Here is a 16975-nt window from a genome sequence, read left to right as displayed (position 1 = left end):
GATAAGGCCGATAAATGAATTAACTAAATGCTTAATAATAATAATAATATTAAAATATAATATTGAATGCCCAATATAATATTTTTATAACTTACCTGTTAACTTTTAAACATTCCTTCGGTTAAAAAGTGTTAAAGTATCCCTTAAACTTTTTTGTATGGATTATTACCATAAAATATTATATAATTTTTTTTGGTATCAAATATTGTATATGTTTTTGTATCCAATTTTTAACATTATAATTTAATTTTTTTATTAAGATTTTAATTTATTTTGCACTAACATTTTTCAAATCATATTTGGAAGTTGGTGTATACTGTTAATGAACATATTAAATGATAACATTCATTTAATAAGAAAATATATATAGTACTTCTAGACTATTAGTTAAAATACTATTAAATATTGTTTCTATAGTTTTGTATTCAATATTTAATAGAAAAATTTTAATTTCTAATTATTATTATCATTTATTTTGCATAAATATCTTTTCAATCATAATTGGAAATTAGTATATAGTTAATAAACATGTAAGTAAATGATAACATTGAATGTAAGTATATTTTTTAAGGAGTGACACGCTGTTTAAACATATAAGAAAATTGATGTATTTTTCAAGAAGAAAGTTTTCGACAAATAAATGGTCATTAATTTCAGTCAATCTTGTTTCTTTTGAATTTCACCTAAAGAGAGTTTATTTTACTTTGGAGCATAAATGAATATCGATCTAACAACTGGAAGATTAATTTTACAAATAAATAAATACATAATATTTTAGTAAATTGCATTACGTTCTTTTACATGATGAACTACTTCTAAGAAGAAAAAAATTATAGTTGTTTCTAAAAAAAACAAATATTTTAAAGTAGTCTTTTGAAAAAAAGTATTGGGCGTTACATTATCTTCATCTATAAATAGAGATTTTTGGTGAACATGAAAAGTCAGAGTCTAAGCTACAACATCATCAATTACTTGTTTTACCATTATCCATATATTGGGATTGTTTGTGTAAAGAACTCATGCGCTTATTCATATATGTTGAGAGTGAGTTTGTGTAAAGTCTATTTAGACTAAGATTGTAAGTCTATTGAGGTTGTGATAATACAAATTATAAGTCTAATGAAGCTTCGATTATACGGGTTGTAATAAATCAGGTTGTGATCTAAAGAAAAATTGTAAAATAGTTGAAAGAACATTCTCTTCAGTAAAATACTGGAAAATCTCAAAGGGAGTGAAGACTGAACCTAGTCCAAGATTAAGGGTGAATCATGATAAATTTGTGTATGATTCTTTTTACCTTAATCTTTTATTTTTTCACATTAATCACACTACATCACTTCTATTTATATTTTTCATTACAAATTCTTAATAAAGAAAGTTCTTCTTGTTTAAACTAACTTTCTTATCAAAGTGGCAACTTGAGATAGTTGTTTTTTTATTTAAAATAACACAATTTAAAAAATATTCAAAGTTCTTTATTATTAAATTATTAAAAAAATTAACTAAAATATTTAAATTATCCAAAATTATGTTGAATCATATAAATATTTATATGATTTAGTGATATTTATTGAAATAAAATAAAATTAATTAATTACTAGACTAAACTTTTGGAAAAAAAAACAAAATAACATTTTAAAAAACAATTAGCATCTTTTATGAAATTAATTGTTATTGTGATCTTATTTGTATGTTTAGATTGGTAGACTAAATATTAAGAGGAATTTGACTAATTTTTGTTGTGGTTTTATTCGTACATTTAAATTAGTAGACTAAATATTATTAATTAAGGTAAAATTTATATATTTTTGATATTTTTGTGTGTGTATATATATATATAATAATATTCTTAGTTGCAGTTTTAGTCCCTCTATTATTACCAATTTACAGTAATGGTCATCCTATTTTAAAAATCGACAGTTTTGGTCCCTTTCTCAGATTTTTGAACTAAAAAATGCGGAATAGACATATTTTTAATGACATGACATACAATTCTATGATATAGAAGCATTAATTACTCATGTAATTAATTAAATTAAAAATATGAAAAATTTCTGAAGTTGAAAACTAAGTTTTTATTGACTTTTATTTCAATTACATGAGTGTTAATCATTTTACATTATCGTATCGTATGACATGTTATTTAAAACATCTCACGTCGTTATTTTTTAATTAAAAAATTATAAGGACGGACGAAAAATGACGATATTTAAAATAGAGGAATTAATTTCGTAAATCAATAAGAATAGAAGACTAAAATTATAATTAAACCATAATAATATAATAAAAAAATAATATATATGCTAAACGAGTGCATAGGGTGAATATTATGGTACCCACATTACACTCATACTCGCTTATCTATCCAATGAACATGAGTTTAATAATTGTGTGAATTTCTATATTAGATTCCTTAAAAAATAATTTATCCAAAAATTTAAATATAGATAATTACTTAATTAAAATAATGCTAGAGCAATTTTACCTTAAAAATTCTCCATTTTCATCTAATGGTTACAATTTAGAGATTATTAAATGGTAGATGCTAATCTACCAGAACGGTTATCCAAAAGGTGTAACAAAATACTATTAAATTTAAATTTTTGATAAATCATTTATCTTATTTTTCATTATTAAATTGTACTTTTTTATAAAATTCGATAAAATGACCGAAATTGTAAGAGGACGAAAGATAATCTATTAAATCCATTTATCTTTCACATAAGCTAAGCCCATTAAATATTTTATATTTTTCTTCTCGTTTTAACTTATAAGTGCCTTTTACTATATATATTTAGCTAAACACAACATGTGGTCCTTTAACTTAATTTCAGTTAACTTTTTAGTTATTTATCTTTTTTTTTTCCGATTTGGTCCTTTATTTTAATTTTAAGTGACAATTTGATCTTTTATGTTTTAAAATATCAACAATGTTATCCTTATTTTTTGCAAAAATTTAAAAAATTCATCAAAAATTTCAAACATAACCCATAAAATTAATTATCATCATCAATATAATACAATTTCATCAAATTCATAACTTAAATCTTTAAATAAACTTATATTTTCATCTCTAACAACATCAAATAAAGAAAGACAAATTTGAGTTTATTTGAAGATTTGAGCTACAAATTTGATAAAGTTTATTTTATATTAAAGAATATAATTAAATTTATGCGTTTTGTTTGAAAATTTTGGTGAATTTTTGTAAAAAAAATGATAACATTGTTAGCATTTTAAAACATAAAAGATCAAATTTTCATTTAAAATTAAAATAAAGGACCAAATTAAAAAAAAAATAAAGAATTAAAATGTTAACTGAAGTAAAGTTAATGGACTACAAGTAGTATATATATATGTGTGCGCGCGCGCGCCACTTTTTTTCCACAGAAATTATAGATGACATTTTGGAGAGAAACACTTCGAAAAATTTACTACATGAAAATTAAAAATAGTGAACCATGTTTCTATCTTCTCATCAATTTTGAACAGTAAAGCAGCCGGGAAATGAAAGCAATAAATAAAAATAAATAAAGGGACTAACAAACTACTTTTTTTTTTCTTCCTGTTTTACATTAATGATTCATAAACTATAATGAAAGCAAATAAAGACTCTTCAAGAAATGCCTATAGTTTTTCCAAGCAGCCAAAGAACTAGAGATAGCTCAATACCAAATATGGTGTGAAGCGTACTCCTATCCAACATGAATCCATATACGGTAATTCCTGCCTTATTGTTCTCAAAGTAATTTACTGCAAAAAAAAAAAAAAAAGAATAAAAATTGATTCAGTGAACGTTCATAATTATCAAGATATGATAATCCATCAAACATGTATATTTCTTTTTTTATAGATGACTAAATCAAATTACTCTTGAAATTCTTGGGTTAAATTGTAAGGACTACATACAAATATATATATATATATATATATATATATATATATATATATATATTTATATATGACCATCTTTATGTTGTACAAATGAGATAAATTTTACATCATGTATAAATTTATTTCAATCATTAAATTAATATATTTCACCGTTAAATCAAATGAGTAATAAATTTGTGCGTGATGAGATCTAAATAAATGTTTCAGAAAAAAAAAAATTAAACTATCAACACATATAGAAATTAAGGTGAATTATTTGATAATTTGGTCAAAAGATGGGTAGTTTACCGAAATTAACGAGGCAAAAAATTTTCAAAACTGAATTCACGTAAAAATTTATTAAAAATAAGTGATGTGATATTTAAATGGTTAGATATCGAATAGGATACCCAACAAAATATCAATTCCAAAGTGTTCAACATTAATTAAACTATTATAAAAAAAGTATTCAATTAAATTGGGTGTAAAAAAATTACCAAGAGCTTGTCTTTTCTGATATGAGATGGTGCTATAAGCATAGGATGGAATTAACTTAGTGTTATTAATATCATCTTCTTCATCACCAGCATCATCAGTCTCTGATTCTCCATCTGTTCCCACCGTAGGATAGATTCTATCATGCGAAATCTGAGCCGTTAGTGTGTCACCTTGGGCTACTCCATCAAAAGAATCCAACGTTGCACAGACATGCCACTTGGCAGCTAGCCCTGTGATCGCTTGTGCTTTGTGTGTTATCTTTGTGGCACTTCGGAACATGATGGACAGTGCAGAAAGGAGTGTAACAGAACACAGCTGCAACAGAGTATCAAAACCCCGCACAAAGTATTAGGCCCTGTTTGGTTCGATTATTACTAAAATGTTTTTGTTAACATTAACATTTTGTTCTTATCTTTTCAGAATAAATTTTGGTATTTATTATGAAGGAACAAAGAAAAATTAATAAGTACCATGTCTAACTCTACAAAAGGAATGGGGCCAGTCACAATTACATTATAATGGACATGTCTTTGTCTAATTTTGGTTATTTTCAATTTTCAATTAAACTTTTATTTAATTCAATTGAGCATGATGAGTCGGCAAGTACAGCCAACAATGGGTCCCTATGTACTAGGCATATAAGATGGTTTAAATAAATAAATAAAAATAATTTTTGTCAATATTAAAAAATATTAAATTTAATAATCAAATTATATGACTATAAGTAGGATATATTTATTTATAACCACTCCAGCTTTGTATGCAAAGCTTATCTTAGGTCTACACGTTCACTTGTAATAAAAGGATTTAAAGAAATAATGTGTCATTAGATGAAACAATCGTGTAAGCTTTATAACAATAGTACATTACGTCAAACTCAAACTTAAACAGAAGGAAAAGAGAGAAGAAAATGTACTTGTGACTAATGAGTAATGATCGAACTTTATTATGTATATGGGTCCTTAATTTGAAAGTTAATAAATATTTTCTTCATGTGTTTTAGATAAATTAAGAAACATGCAAAGTTAATGAAAGTTTGGTAACTTTATCAAGTCTATGTTTTACTTTTGAAGCATTTCTAAATCAAGAGTTATAGATTACTTCTAGTCAAACTTTCTTTCTGAAAATCAAACAATACAATTTATGGATTTTGAGTAAGTGCAAACAGTTGGCTCTCATGAAATTTTTCTATGAAGTATTAGTAAGGTAGGCCCCAGCATACCTGATAAAGTTTGAGTTTGATATTTTATCTTTTTTTCTATAAGTTTTTTTATTTTTTTATTAATTATATATAAATAAATATAATAAATGAACAATAAAAAAATCAATTAAAAAATATAATAAAATTATAGAAAAAACATATATATCAATACGAACATTGTTAAATAAAACTATCAATCCTAACAGTTTATTATAATTTCTTATATTATATATAAAAAAAATTATGCACTTGAAAATTTAAGGTCTTGTGGGGTAGCACATGCACATGTGTACTCTCTAATGCAGCTTAGCCTATTTTAATCTTTAATTTTAATTAAAAACAATCCAAATTTCAATTAGTGTAAAAATCTGAATTGTGTCCGGTCATAATTGTATTATATGCCATGGATTTCAATTGTCTATCATCGAACTTTTCAGATTTTTATTTAAGAAACAACAATTTAGAATTCAAGCACATTTAAGATTTAAAAGAATAAATACAAAAAAAATAGGACTAGGAGTAACAAATAATGTATAGAGAGAGAGAGAGAGGGGTGCATACCGCAAGTTCACCGGTTTTGTAGATGTTGAGATCATGTCTAGCCTTAGTCGTAACGAGGAGACAAACAAACAAGCTTCCCGTGACCAATACAAGCGCAAGTAGAATAAACGCGCGAAATCTATGGCTTATGATTCGTAGATGCCTCCTAATCCTTAGGTGTTCCGACAATACGGATTGCACATCTGAGTCCACATGAAAATACGTGGCAAAGTCTTTTAGCCGTAGGATCTGAAGGTGACAGATCAAACGGAAGAGAACGCACACTAGGAATATCACAGTGGTACGGTACAGCCACGAGCACAGTTCTAATATGCACGCTACCGCATCACTAACGTAGACGTTGCCTAAGAATGGGATTTGTGATCCTCCTGATGCGTACCACCAGATCTTGTATGCGACCATTGCAACGAAGCATGGACCCGCAAATACCGAGAGGAGCTTTAGAGATCTCTGTAACACCACAAATCCACATTACCAAACAATGCTTTAATTGCATCAATATACTTTCTTTATTTATTTTTTAAGAATTTTTATTTAATTTATTTATTTTTTATTTGTAATATGTTTAACTTTCTATAATAATTGAAGTATCTATGTGTGTTTGATGTTTTTTTTATATATAAAAAGAAAATAGATTACACAAGCATAATGCATATATCAATATCTCGTCATTTTTCACTCTCTTCGTTCAGTACCATAATTTTTTATTCATTAAAATTTGAACTCCTATGTTATTACTCTCAACTCGGTTTTTTTTTACAATACTCCTCAACTCTTTTAACTCGTACCTCTTCTATTTTAAGTTACACAACCCCAATGTAGTAATGGATGGATAGTATGAGAGAAAATCATATGCCTCAAACTTTTGCATGCTTTATGCTTCTAGTTGATTCTATGAATAAACAAACCCCTTTATTTTTCCTCTCGCTCTCAGCCAGTTGGAATCACGTAATGTTCTACTACTGTCTATGACTTTGATAGTTGATAATTACACATATCTGAAACTATTTTATTCCTCTTTTAGTAAAAAAAATTATTTTATTGAGTTAAATCTCATATACTTATTTTCTCTTTTAGGGGAAAATAACTATTTTTATAATGTCAATAACAGGGGAAACTTGAAGCGTAGTTTGTAAAACAAGACAGCTAAAATCAATTTGTTTATTTAAAAAATAACTCTTTAATTTGCTATAAAATTAATTATTAAATCTAATCGATTCCCGGCAACCTCGATCAAGTTCGATCATTAATTAAACAACAGAGTAAACCAGAAAACAAAACAAAAAAACAGAGAAAAATAGAGAAACAGAGAGAGAGAGAGAGAAAGAGAGAGAGAGAGAGAGAGAGAGGAACTAACTAACATTGAGCTGCGCCATATAGTTTCTTCTAACGGTCTCGCTCTCATCACAAAGCTTATCAAAGAACAAGAACCTCTTCAAACCATACTTCCTAACAAACGACGATAAACACAAAAACGACAACGCAGCAATGGAACTCAGAGAAAGCTGAACGACAGCGTCGTACGGGCGAGAGTGACGAGCATCACAATCAGAACACGCCAGAAAAAAGTGCGACAAAGCAGGAACCACCACCGCGAAAAGGAGGAAAACGAACCATGAGAGGGTGGCGGTGAAGGCGTTTGATTGGTCAACGCACATCCATCGGAGGTAAGATCGGAAACTGTGAAGCTCGTCGTTTACGTGCGAAACGCTACGGTTAAATTTGCCTTTGTTTTTGTTGTTGGTGGTGGTGGGTTGTAATAGTGATTCTTCTGCGAATTTGATTGTGGTGGTGTCCATCATGGTGAGAAAGAATAGGTTTGATTTGATGAAGAAGAAATGAATCGATGAATTGGAAGATTTTGATTTGTTAGTTATTGTTGTGGTGTGTGAGTTTGTCACGGTTTTGTGTTTGTGTATCGGTCTTCTGGGTATAAATAGGATGCCCCAAATTTAGTACATATTGTAAGGAATAATAAAACACAACAATAATAAGTGTTAGTATTTTTTTATTGAGGAGTAAAACTTTACTTCTTTATTGTAGGTAGGTTATTGAGGGATAAAGGTGTAAGTAACTAAATATTGAGGATTTTTTACTATTATCAATGCAAAATATAATAATATTTTAGAAGTTGTGTATATTATAATCATTAAAAGTTATTATAAGAAAAAATAATAAAAGTTAACATTGAAAATTATAAATGATATTTATTTTGAGATAAATTCTTTTTCTTCTAAAATGATACTCATTGTGGGAGAGAATATGTTTTTTGAAATGAAAAGTTGTCAACTCTATATTATCATTTTTGTTTCATAAAAAATAAAATTAACAATGAAAATAGTAAATGATATTTATTTTGAGATAATATTTTTTTTTCTCTAAAATAACACTCGTTAAAAGACGAAAGAAATACTTTTTTTGAAATAAAATTTATCAACTCTATATTATAATTTTTGTTTGATAAGAAATTGAAGGCCTCATAGGTCCTATTAAAAAAAATTATTGAGTAAAAACGCTACAATTTTATTTTCTTTTAAACATGTTGATGAAGTTTATTTTTTAAAGAGTTTGGCTGCGAAATTGGTACACATTAAATGCAGAAAAATGTGATATTATAGATTTGAGACAATACATCAAATGTCTCCATAATTTTTATTATCTAAACTCATTTAGAAAATTTGAAAATTACTTTTTTTGACATATACTCTGAAAATCACTTTATCAAATAAAGATATATTTGAATATTTATTTAATCTTTTCTATGGTAAATTAGTGTTAAAAATCGATAGTTATGTTAATTTCTCCGATTTAAATATCAGACATCTTTCTTAAAAATTTCAATATAATCAGTGAATTATCATATATTTTTTGTAGTTCCTGATGTATCTCATTGGACTGTTACCTTCTTGGGACAACACTTGATCTTTATGAGTGGGTTCAAATTGTTGTAGTAGACTTTCAATTTGAGTTTGACTTTGTCCCTTTTATGCATCCGTTTGACGGAGAAAATTAGAGAAATTGAAGAAATCAGTAAGCAAATTCTGTAGAAAAAAATGGGGGAGAAAGTAGGAGAAAAAGGGAAACGAAAAAATGTGGGAAAAAGAGAAAACAAAATCAAAGAAATTACATTTGGCAAAAGGCATGAAAAAAAAAACATCTTTCAAAGTTCTTAGTTGCAGCAACTCTAATAATTTTTCTTTTAAAATAACATTTGTGAATCATTGGTTTCAAATTTTCACCGATAGAAAGAAGAAGAAGAATAAATAGTTTTTTATTCTTTCACTTTCTACTATTTGAATACTTTGGAAGAGGAAAAATAATGAGTTATATAAACGAAAATTATTTGAAGAAGAATATATAGAATCATAGAAGAAGAATAAAAAGATATTATATAGATAGACGAGTTACCGTTGCAATGATGACAAAGTTTTAATTTTAAAAAAATTGAATTTCAATTTCGTTTTAAAAATCAGACAAATTAGTCCCTCACATTTTTAAAATTGGACAAATTAACCCACATCTATCACATTAAAATAAATGACTAATAGTTGGACTTTCCATATAAACCGTTAACATTCAAATCAATCTCATTAATAAATCAAAATTAATGAACGTCTTTCAATTTTTTAGTGTTATTTGCTTATTTCTAAAATTTAGTAGTAAATGTTCAATTCTTATAATTTCAAGGACAATTTGATGATTTATCTTAAAATTAATTTTCTTAAAAATGGAATGAATATAAAATATTTTATGTGTAAATTACGTAAAAATGAGTTTGATAATTTCAAGTTTGAACTATAAATTAGAATGAATTTTACCGGAGAAGAATAATAAAAAATGTTAAAATCAATTCTGGCTACTTGGAACCAAATGCTTAGACAAAAGAGTCTTATTGGCTTTGCTTTTATAAAAACATTGACTTTTTTAAAAATAATAAATCTTATTGGCTGACAAGCGGGATACATGTTTCTGTTTTGTATACTTTCAAATTTCAACTTCAATCAATTATCGCCGCAATCAGATAGCAATTTTAGAAGGAAAAATAGAAACAGAAAATACATAATATACCAGCTGTTCTTCTGGTGGTGGGACCATCACATGGGAGGTATGTGTGGTAAGATAAAAGAGAACCAATGCAACACTACCACTTGGATACCAACATTAATACGTGTAAGCAAAAGCACTTGCCTTTTTGAGGATGGATTCTTTTTTCTGTCCAACAAATAATGAAGTAAGAGGCAATAAATAAACACAATGAACTTGAAACCTGGATCAATCTCATTTGCAAGATTTTATTATTTTGGAGCCATTCCATTAATTTAAATCACTTTTTAATACAAATGATTAGTAGCCAAACTGCAAGGCGCCGAGAAAGAGCCGCGTGGTGATAGTTAGCACGACAGCACGCAGGGTGGTTCGAAGTTGTTGTGTAGATTGGAAACTACCAAACTTTACTATATTGTTATTCTCCCATTGAGCGTAACGTGGGTTACTAACATATCATAATTAATATGAATAATTAATTACCGTAAGTAAGGAACATATTCGAGTTTGGTGGTATTATTAAAGATTTTAAATTTGTATTGTACCCTATTTATCAAAACTCTGAATAAAAGTGACTACATAATCACTTATATCCGTTTAATTTCAATAATACAAATAATAAAATTTCTATCATCAACTTATTATTAAAGTTTCCTAAAAAATTAAAATAATTTATTGTCAAAATAGCCTTCATCGAAAGAATTTTCTTCATATAACTTTTTTAGTAATCTTGAAATTTGATTAGACGATTATATTTCAACGTAATTGATCACTATATTTCACTTATTCATAATGATGTTCTCATAGCACCATTTTTCTTAGAAGAGTCCAGAAAAACTATGTTTTCTATTAAGGCGAATAAGTGTTTGGGACCTGATGGTTTTAGCCTGGACTTCTATAAACATTTCTAGTCGTTATGCGCCATTGAAATCTTTAAGGAATGTTGTTCTTGGTTGCATATTGGTACCTTTCCTTCCACTTTAAATCTAACTAATATTGCCCTTCGAAAGGGGATCAACGAATATCTTTGAAAGATTATGGACCTATTGCACTATGTTATGTGATTTACAAATTGATTGTAAAAGTTCTAACTAACAAAATAAAATGTATTCTTGATAAATGCATCTCACATGATTAGTTAGCTTTTGTACTAGATAGATCCATTCTTGACAATGCTATGACAGCTATTGAGATTGTGCATTACATGAAATCCAATACTCAAGGGAATGTAGGTGATGTTGCCCTTAAACTTGATATCAGCGAGGCTTATGATAGAATAGGTTGGGATTATTTGCGTGGTGTCATGATGAAAATGAGATTTTCAACTCAGTGGATTTCTTGGATTGTGCTTTGTGTGGAAATATTAGAGTATTTTGTAATTTATCAATGAACATGTTGTTGGCCCCATTCATCTGATAAGACTTTCATCATTTGTGTTGAAAGACTTTCTGCTTTCATTTGTCACGCGGAAGCAAGAGGTGATATTTATGGTACTAAAATATGTAGACGTGCTCTTATTGTATCTCATCTCCTCTTTGCAGATGAATTTTTTATATTCTTTAAAGCTAACGACGATGAAGCTCTAGTAATGAAGAAGATCTTAGTCACCTATGAGGCAGCTTCAGGACAATCTATCAATCTCCAAAAGTATGATATTTCTGTAGTCGTAATGTCCCTCAAGTTGTGCGGGGTTCTATTGCAAACATTACGGGTGTATAAGAAGTGGTAAATACTTGGGTCTCCCATCCATGATTGGCCGAGGTAAAAAGTTTATCTTTAATTTTATTAAATAACGAGTTTGGAAGAAGATAAACTCTCGGAGTAGTAGTTGTCTTTCACAGACAGAAAGGGAGGTCCTTATAAAATACGTGCTACAAGCCATTCATACATATCTTGTGAGTATATGTCTATTTCCTTGTGTCATGATATTGGGAAAATGATTAATACCTTTTGGTGGGATCATTCTAGTACTCACTTCAAAGAGATACATTGGTTTTCTTGGGATAGACTTGCTATCTCGATACTCTTGATTAATAGATTTTTAATGCCAAATATTTCTCCAATGGTCAATTCCTACACTCTAAAGGCATACATAATCCGATTTTTGTTTAGCGGAGTATTTATAGTGCTAAAAGTGTGATTTAAACGGGTACAAGATGTTGTATTGGATCAAATACAAGATGGTGTGTTGGATCAGGTAATGACATACCGGTTTGGAATGAAAATTGACTATTTGATATCACTTCAAAGATTAAAAGAAAATTAATTTGGCACATTTGCACACTACAAGAAAAGTTGTCATTACCTACATAAAATTTTGACTTTACCCACGAACATTGCGTAGGTAACGTAAATTTATCCACATATTACCCACGGACACGAGTTCGTAGATAATTGGCTCGTAGGAATTATTTTTACCGACGGAAAAGCCTTGAATAATGTAAACTTACTACATTTCCGTGGATAAACTTGATCACGACTTCTCCGTGGGTAATGTCAAGTCTGAAAGAAAACAATTATCCACGAAAGTTTTGACTAAACCGTACCGATGGCATTTCTGTGGGTAACATCAAAATAGAAAAATAAACATTTTAAATAAAACTAAACCACATCACAACTCAAACAAATTAACTCTTCATGCATTATTCCTCTACCTTTGTTGAAAGTGTATCTTTCATTTTTCCCTCATTGTTCTACTTCTCAAATCATTCATATAGAGTTCATATTCAATATAGAGTTATACATTCATATATACATATAGAGTTATACATTCATATATACATCTTTTCATGATTAGTTTTAATATGCATTTTTATAGTTCATATTCAATAAGCCAAATAAGCTAGGTCCTAAACTTATCAAAAGAAAAGAGCTACGAAAGACTATACAATACCATCCTTGTGAGTATTAAATAAGAGTTCACTGGCATTGAGACATTGACAATTTTTGGGTTCATTTCTTACAACAATCCTTTTAAACTAAACAAGAGTTCAGTGGTATTGAGACATTGACAATTTGACATGTATATATTTTGTGACTGTTCCACTAAAGATTGGCTCGTATAGAGTTAATTGATCAAAAAGTGTGTATGTGTAAACTGTTTCAAGCATACTCTAATTAAAAGATCGATAATTGTAATTTCATCAAATCAATGTAATTTCCCCTAAAAAGTTCACAATGAAAATCAGAATGAAAACCAACAATCATATTGAGGAAACTAACTACATATAACAAGCCTTAACCTAACAAAGAATAAATGAAAGTGATTATTATGCATAAAAGACTCTAACTTAAGGTCGCCCGATGAGGTTTTGTATACAATACTTAACACAAATTCACAATTATGTCAAAACTGTTACCATAATTTAAGTTGTTTGATGACTAGGAAGAAGAGTTCTTCTTCACTGCATATGCACGACATGTTGCCAAACCAACAAATGTCGTTGTGGTCCCAACTGTAAATTCAACATAGAAAGCTATTTTAACAGTCAAAACCTTTTGTTTGCCAATTAACAATCACCACTCGAACAACAGAAAAATGAATATTTAGTAAACTTGTAGTGTGTGCATCTTGTGTCAAGTTCTGATAAGAAAAGTTCAGAGAAACACCTGCAGAAGCTGATGGTATTGCTTTCTTTTCTTCCAAAATTCAAGTTCTGGGATGCTGAAATGAGAGTGTTTTGCAGTCATAACAATTTTATTATACACGTTACTTGAATCGCCTAATTTCATACTTACGTGAATAGATGCCTTTATTCCTAACTCCTGATTAACCTATACAAAAAATAAATAGATGATAACATTCTGAACCGACAAGTTTAGCTATGAAATTGTGCACAACTTAGTCAATAATATGATAACACTGGGATGAAAATGTAATACCTTGACTGAATCTTGGACTACCCTTGGATATGGAGTTAGATCATCCTTAGCAGTAAGGAACTCTATAACCAATAAGATCACCTTGCCCAACAACCTTCTCAAGCAAATCTCTGGATTTCTTCCATGAATATTGATCTGAACTGGAAAACAAGGAGAAAAGATCAAAAACCAAGATACAGAAGCAAAAAGCCAAAATTAAACAGAAAAATGCAACTAAGAGTTGAACTAGATTAGCTCAATTGAGAAAAATTAATTACACGCAAGGCGTCAATAAAATGGACGTGAAGTAGAGCCCCTCAGAATCTGGTAAAGTAATACTAATACAAGTAATAGGAATCACATTTTTCAGTTATAATTATAAGTAACAAAATAACATGAATTTGACTTTGAGAGGATAGCCTCGCCTAAAAACAAGTATGAATTGATGATTCCTTGATTTCTTTGATCCTTCTTTAAATATAGCATGAATATTGCCAATGACATTAGCATGAAACTGATCACATCGGATTTTAATGAAAAGGATGATCTCAACATTCATTTTAATCATACCACCATACTTATTCATAAATTCTAACAATCTTGAAATTCTAACAATATTAAACATACCACCATGTCAAAAGGAATAGTCGAGGTTTGGCTTAGATCTGGAAAAGCACACATCGTTGAGCCATTATCGGTCCACCACTCTTATCATTCTGAGACGCAGTAGTAGAAAGTGCAGAACCAATGGTTGGATGACTGAAATTTGGGAACTTCTGCTTAATAAGCGTAGCAAGACCTGCAATATGTGGTGCATCCATACTTGTGCCAGGCATCATCGCAAAATTCTCTCCTGATGGCAATGCAAATAAATCATTTACATTTCATATTATAAACATACAAAAAAAAATGTGATTTAACAAAATCATAGTGGCACACACCAAAGTCAGTGTAAATTGAAATTTTAGATTAGCACTCATATCAGCTCAAAAACAGAACAAATCGCAAAACGACAACCTTATTCAACAAATCGCGAATTAATGACACTTAACAAGCAAGATTTCCAAAATAAATCTTGAAATCGCAAACTGAAATGATTTAGAAAGTGAATAGAATTTACTTACTATTGCAAATCGCGAAGTGAAATGAATTTAGGGTTGTTCGAAATTGAATTCAGGGTTTTTGGGGATTAGGGTTCGTTGAAGATAGTAGAGAGCAAAGGGTTTGAGAAAGGATGAAGAGATATACCAGCGGTTTGGACGCATCGGGAGGGACGTGTAGGATTCAATGCGGCGGAGCAATTGTCGATTGAAACGCGTCGTAGCAAGAATGACGCAGTGAAATAGCGAACAAGACAACACAGTTCGAAAGCTCGAGTGACGGCGACGATGGGAGACAGCACGACGAGAGAGCTTGAGAATTTGGATTTGAAATTTTAGGGTTCAAATGGAGAGACCAAAGGTTGAAGGGGATAATTTGAAGGAGGGTGAGGTTTTAGTATCTGTATTATTAAGAGATTTCTTCCTTTTTTTTTTTTTTTTCTAAACAAGGTCATATAAAAATAATTAACAAAAACATTTTTTTAAAATAATTAATAAAAACCAATATATTTTCTAACTTTTTTGTAAATTTTACCTACGGAAAAATTGTGGTAAACAAAATACGAAAAATAATTTACAAGAAATTGCGTTATTTTAACTTTACCCACGGATGGATTGTGGAAAATAATTTTAAAAAAATTAACTTAATTTATAATATATTTACTCACGGCTTTTCCGTAGATAAAATATAATTTACTCACGGACTCAAATCCGTAGATAATTGTCCGTAGGTATATCGCTGTTTTCTTGTAGTGGCAGACTATGTTGTCTACTAGAGTCAGATTACAACAATGTGGAGAGAATTGTACAAGGACTTGTGTTCTTCGCAATCCGGAAAAAGAGGGTACTATCCACATCCTTTTTACTTGCACTAATAGTCAAAATATTTGGCAAAAAATCTCTGTTTTTTCAAGTTCTTTATGATGCTTTGAACGATCACTCCAACATATTTTTGAGATTATTTTAGCATTTTGTAACAATTACCCATAAAGGAGTTTGGTTAGTTTGCATTCATTATTTGTAGCATCTGGAAACAATGCAATAATAAATGTTGGAACAATGTTGTCGAAAACCAACATTATGTGTTCACTAGAGCTATTAATCTGCTCAATGATTAGAATGTTGTAAAATCTACACAAAATCGAGTAGCAGTTGTGCAAGTCGCTAGTAATGTAGATTCATGGACGAAACCGGCGATGTGTAGAATGAAATGCAATGCCAATGCTTGTTTTTAGGCTCAAACTAATAAAGTGGATATTGACATGTGTATTAAAAATGAATATGGAAGAATTTGTTCTAGCTAAAACAGAGTGGTTGCACATTATTGTCCGGTTCATGAAGGTGAAGCTCTTGGTTTGCTCTCAGCAATCAAATGGGTATCCAAGCTGCAATTGGAACTGGTAGACTTTCAGTTGGATTCAAAAGTGGTAGTTGATACTTTCCACTCAACAGTGCCTAATAGATACGAATTTGGAGTTATTATCGAACTACATAAATCAAGTTTTTCTTCTTTCTTTAGAAACTCTCGTATAGAGTTTATTAAGAGATAAGTGAATGAGGTTGCTCATGCCCTTGCTAAAGCAGTCATATTTCATCCTCGTTTCCATGTTATGGTAGAGATACCGCATTGTGTGAAATACATTATTATCAATAAAATGAGATAAGCATCTTTTACTAAAAATAAATAAATCTCAACGTGGGTTGAGTCTAATGAAAGGGGTTAGATGCCTACAACGTAGTAAACTCGAGTTTGAATCTCTGTTGAGAGAGCTATCTACTTTTAATTTTCAACATGTTTCGAATAAGATTACTTCCGGTGGATATAATTTACGAAAAA

General features: G+C 29.4%; 2 protein-coding genes across 9 annotated transcripts; both read right to left on the bottom strand.

Annotated features, from left to right (window-relative positions):
* Positions 1–3414: 3414 nt before the first annotated feature.
* LOC101499556 (uncharacterized) lies at positions 3415–8067 on the bottom strand. The gene is made up of 4 exons (XM_004513838.4): positions 7495–8067; positions 6134–6583; positions 4371–4686; positions 3415–3753 (listed from the first exon to the last, which is right to left on the bottom strand). The coding sequence occupies exons 1-4, from the start codon at positions 7933–7935 to the stop codon at positions 3617–3619; spliced, it is 1344 nt and encodes a 447-aa protein (XP_004513895.1). The 5' UTR covers positions 7936–8067; the 3' UTR covers positions 3415–3616.
* Positions 8068–13309: 5242 nt separating this feature from the next.
* On the bottom strand, positions 13310–15562 carry LOC101499029 (mitochondrial Rho GTPase 1-like). 8 transcript variants are annotated; one of them, XM_073368213.1, is made up of 6 exons: positions 15287–15562; positions 14666–14891; positions 14060–14194; positions 13916–13951; positions 13787–13841; positions 13310–13653 (listed from the first exon to the last, which is right to left on the bottom strand). In XM_073368213.1, the coding sequence occupies exons 2-5, from the start codon at positions 14717–14719 to the stop codon at positions 13827–13829; spliced, it is 240 nt and encodes a 79-aa protein (XP_073224314.1). In that variant the 5' UTR covers positions 14720–14891; positions 15287–15562; the 3' UTR covers positions 13310–13653; positions 13787–13826. The 8 variants fall into 8 exon arrangements, 6 of the variants coding, with proteins under 6 accessions (XP_073224314.1, XP_073224312.1, XP_012575088.1 ...); XM_073368211.1 differs by having other exon boundaries at positions 13310–13632; XR_001144752.3 differs by having other exon boundaries at positions 13310–13632; positions 13787–13951; positions 14060–14199; positions 15163–15561.
* Positions 15563–16975: the final 1413 nt, after the last annotated feature.

This window comes from Cicer arietinum, chromosome 5, assembly GCF_000331145.2.
Source record: "Cicer arietinum cultivar CDC Frontier isolate Library 1 chromosome 5, Cicar.CDCFrontier_v2.0, whole genome shotgun sequence".
NCBI lineage: Eukaryota > Viridiplantae > Streptophyta > Magnoliopsida > Fabales > Fabaceae > Cicer > Cicer arietinum.
The sequence above is the reverse complement of the archived record's forward strand: the minus strand, read 5'-3'. Positions and strand labels throughout refer to the sequence as shown.

Bases quoted from the DNA above. Each gene is read 5' to 3' on its own strand.
- LOC101499556 (XM_004513838.4), bottom strand. From the start codon at position 7,935: ATGATGGACACCACCACAATCAAATTCGCAGAAGAATCACTATTACAA. The intron at 6,584-7,494 runs GTTAGTTAGTTC...GTGGTGTTACAG, and splicing joins ACTATATGGCGCAGCTCAAT to AGATCTCTAAAGCTCCTCTC. The intron at 4,687-6,133 runs GTATGCACCCCT...ACTCTGTTGCAG, and splicing joins ACAAAACCGGTGAACTTGCG to CTGTGTTCTGTTACACTCCT.
- LOC101499029 (XM_012719634.3), bottom strand. From the start codon at position 14,719: ATGTGTGCTTTTCCAGATCTAAGCCAAACCTCGACTATTCCTTTTGAC. The intron at 14,195-14,665 runs GTATGTTTAATA...TTTCCAGTTCAG, and splicing joins CTATTCCTTTTGACATGGTG to ATCAATATTCATGGAAGAAA. The intron at 13,654-13,786 runs GTGTTTCTCTGA...CTGTTAAAATAG, and splicing joins AATACCATCAGCTTCTGCAG to CTTTCTATGTTGAATTTACA.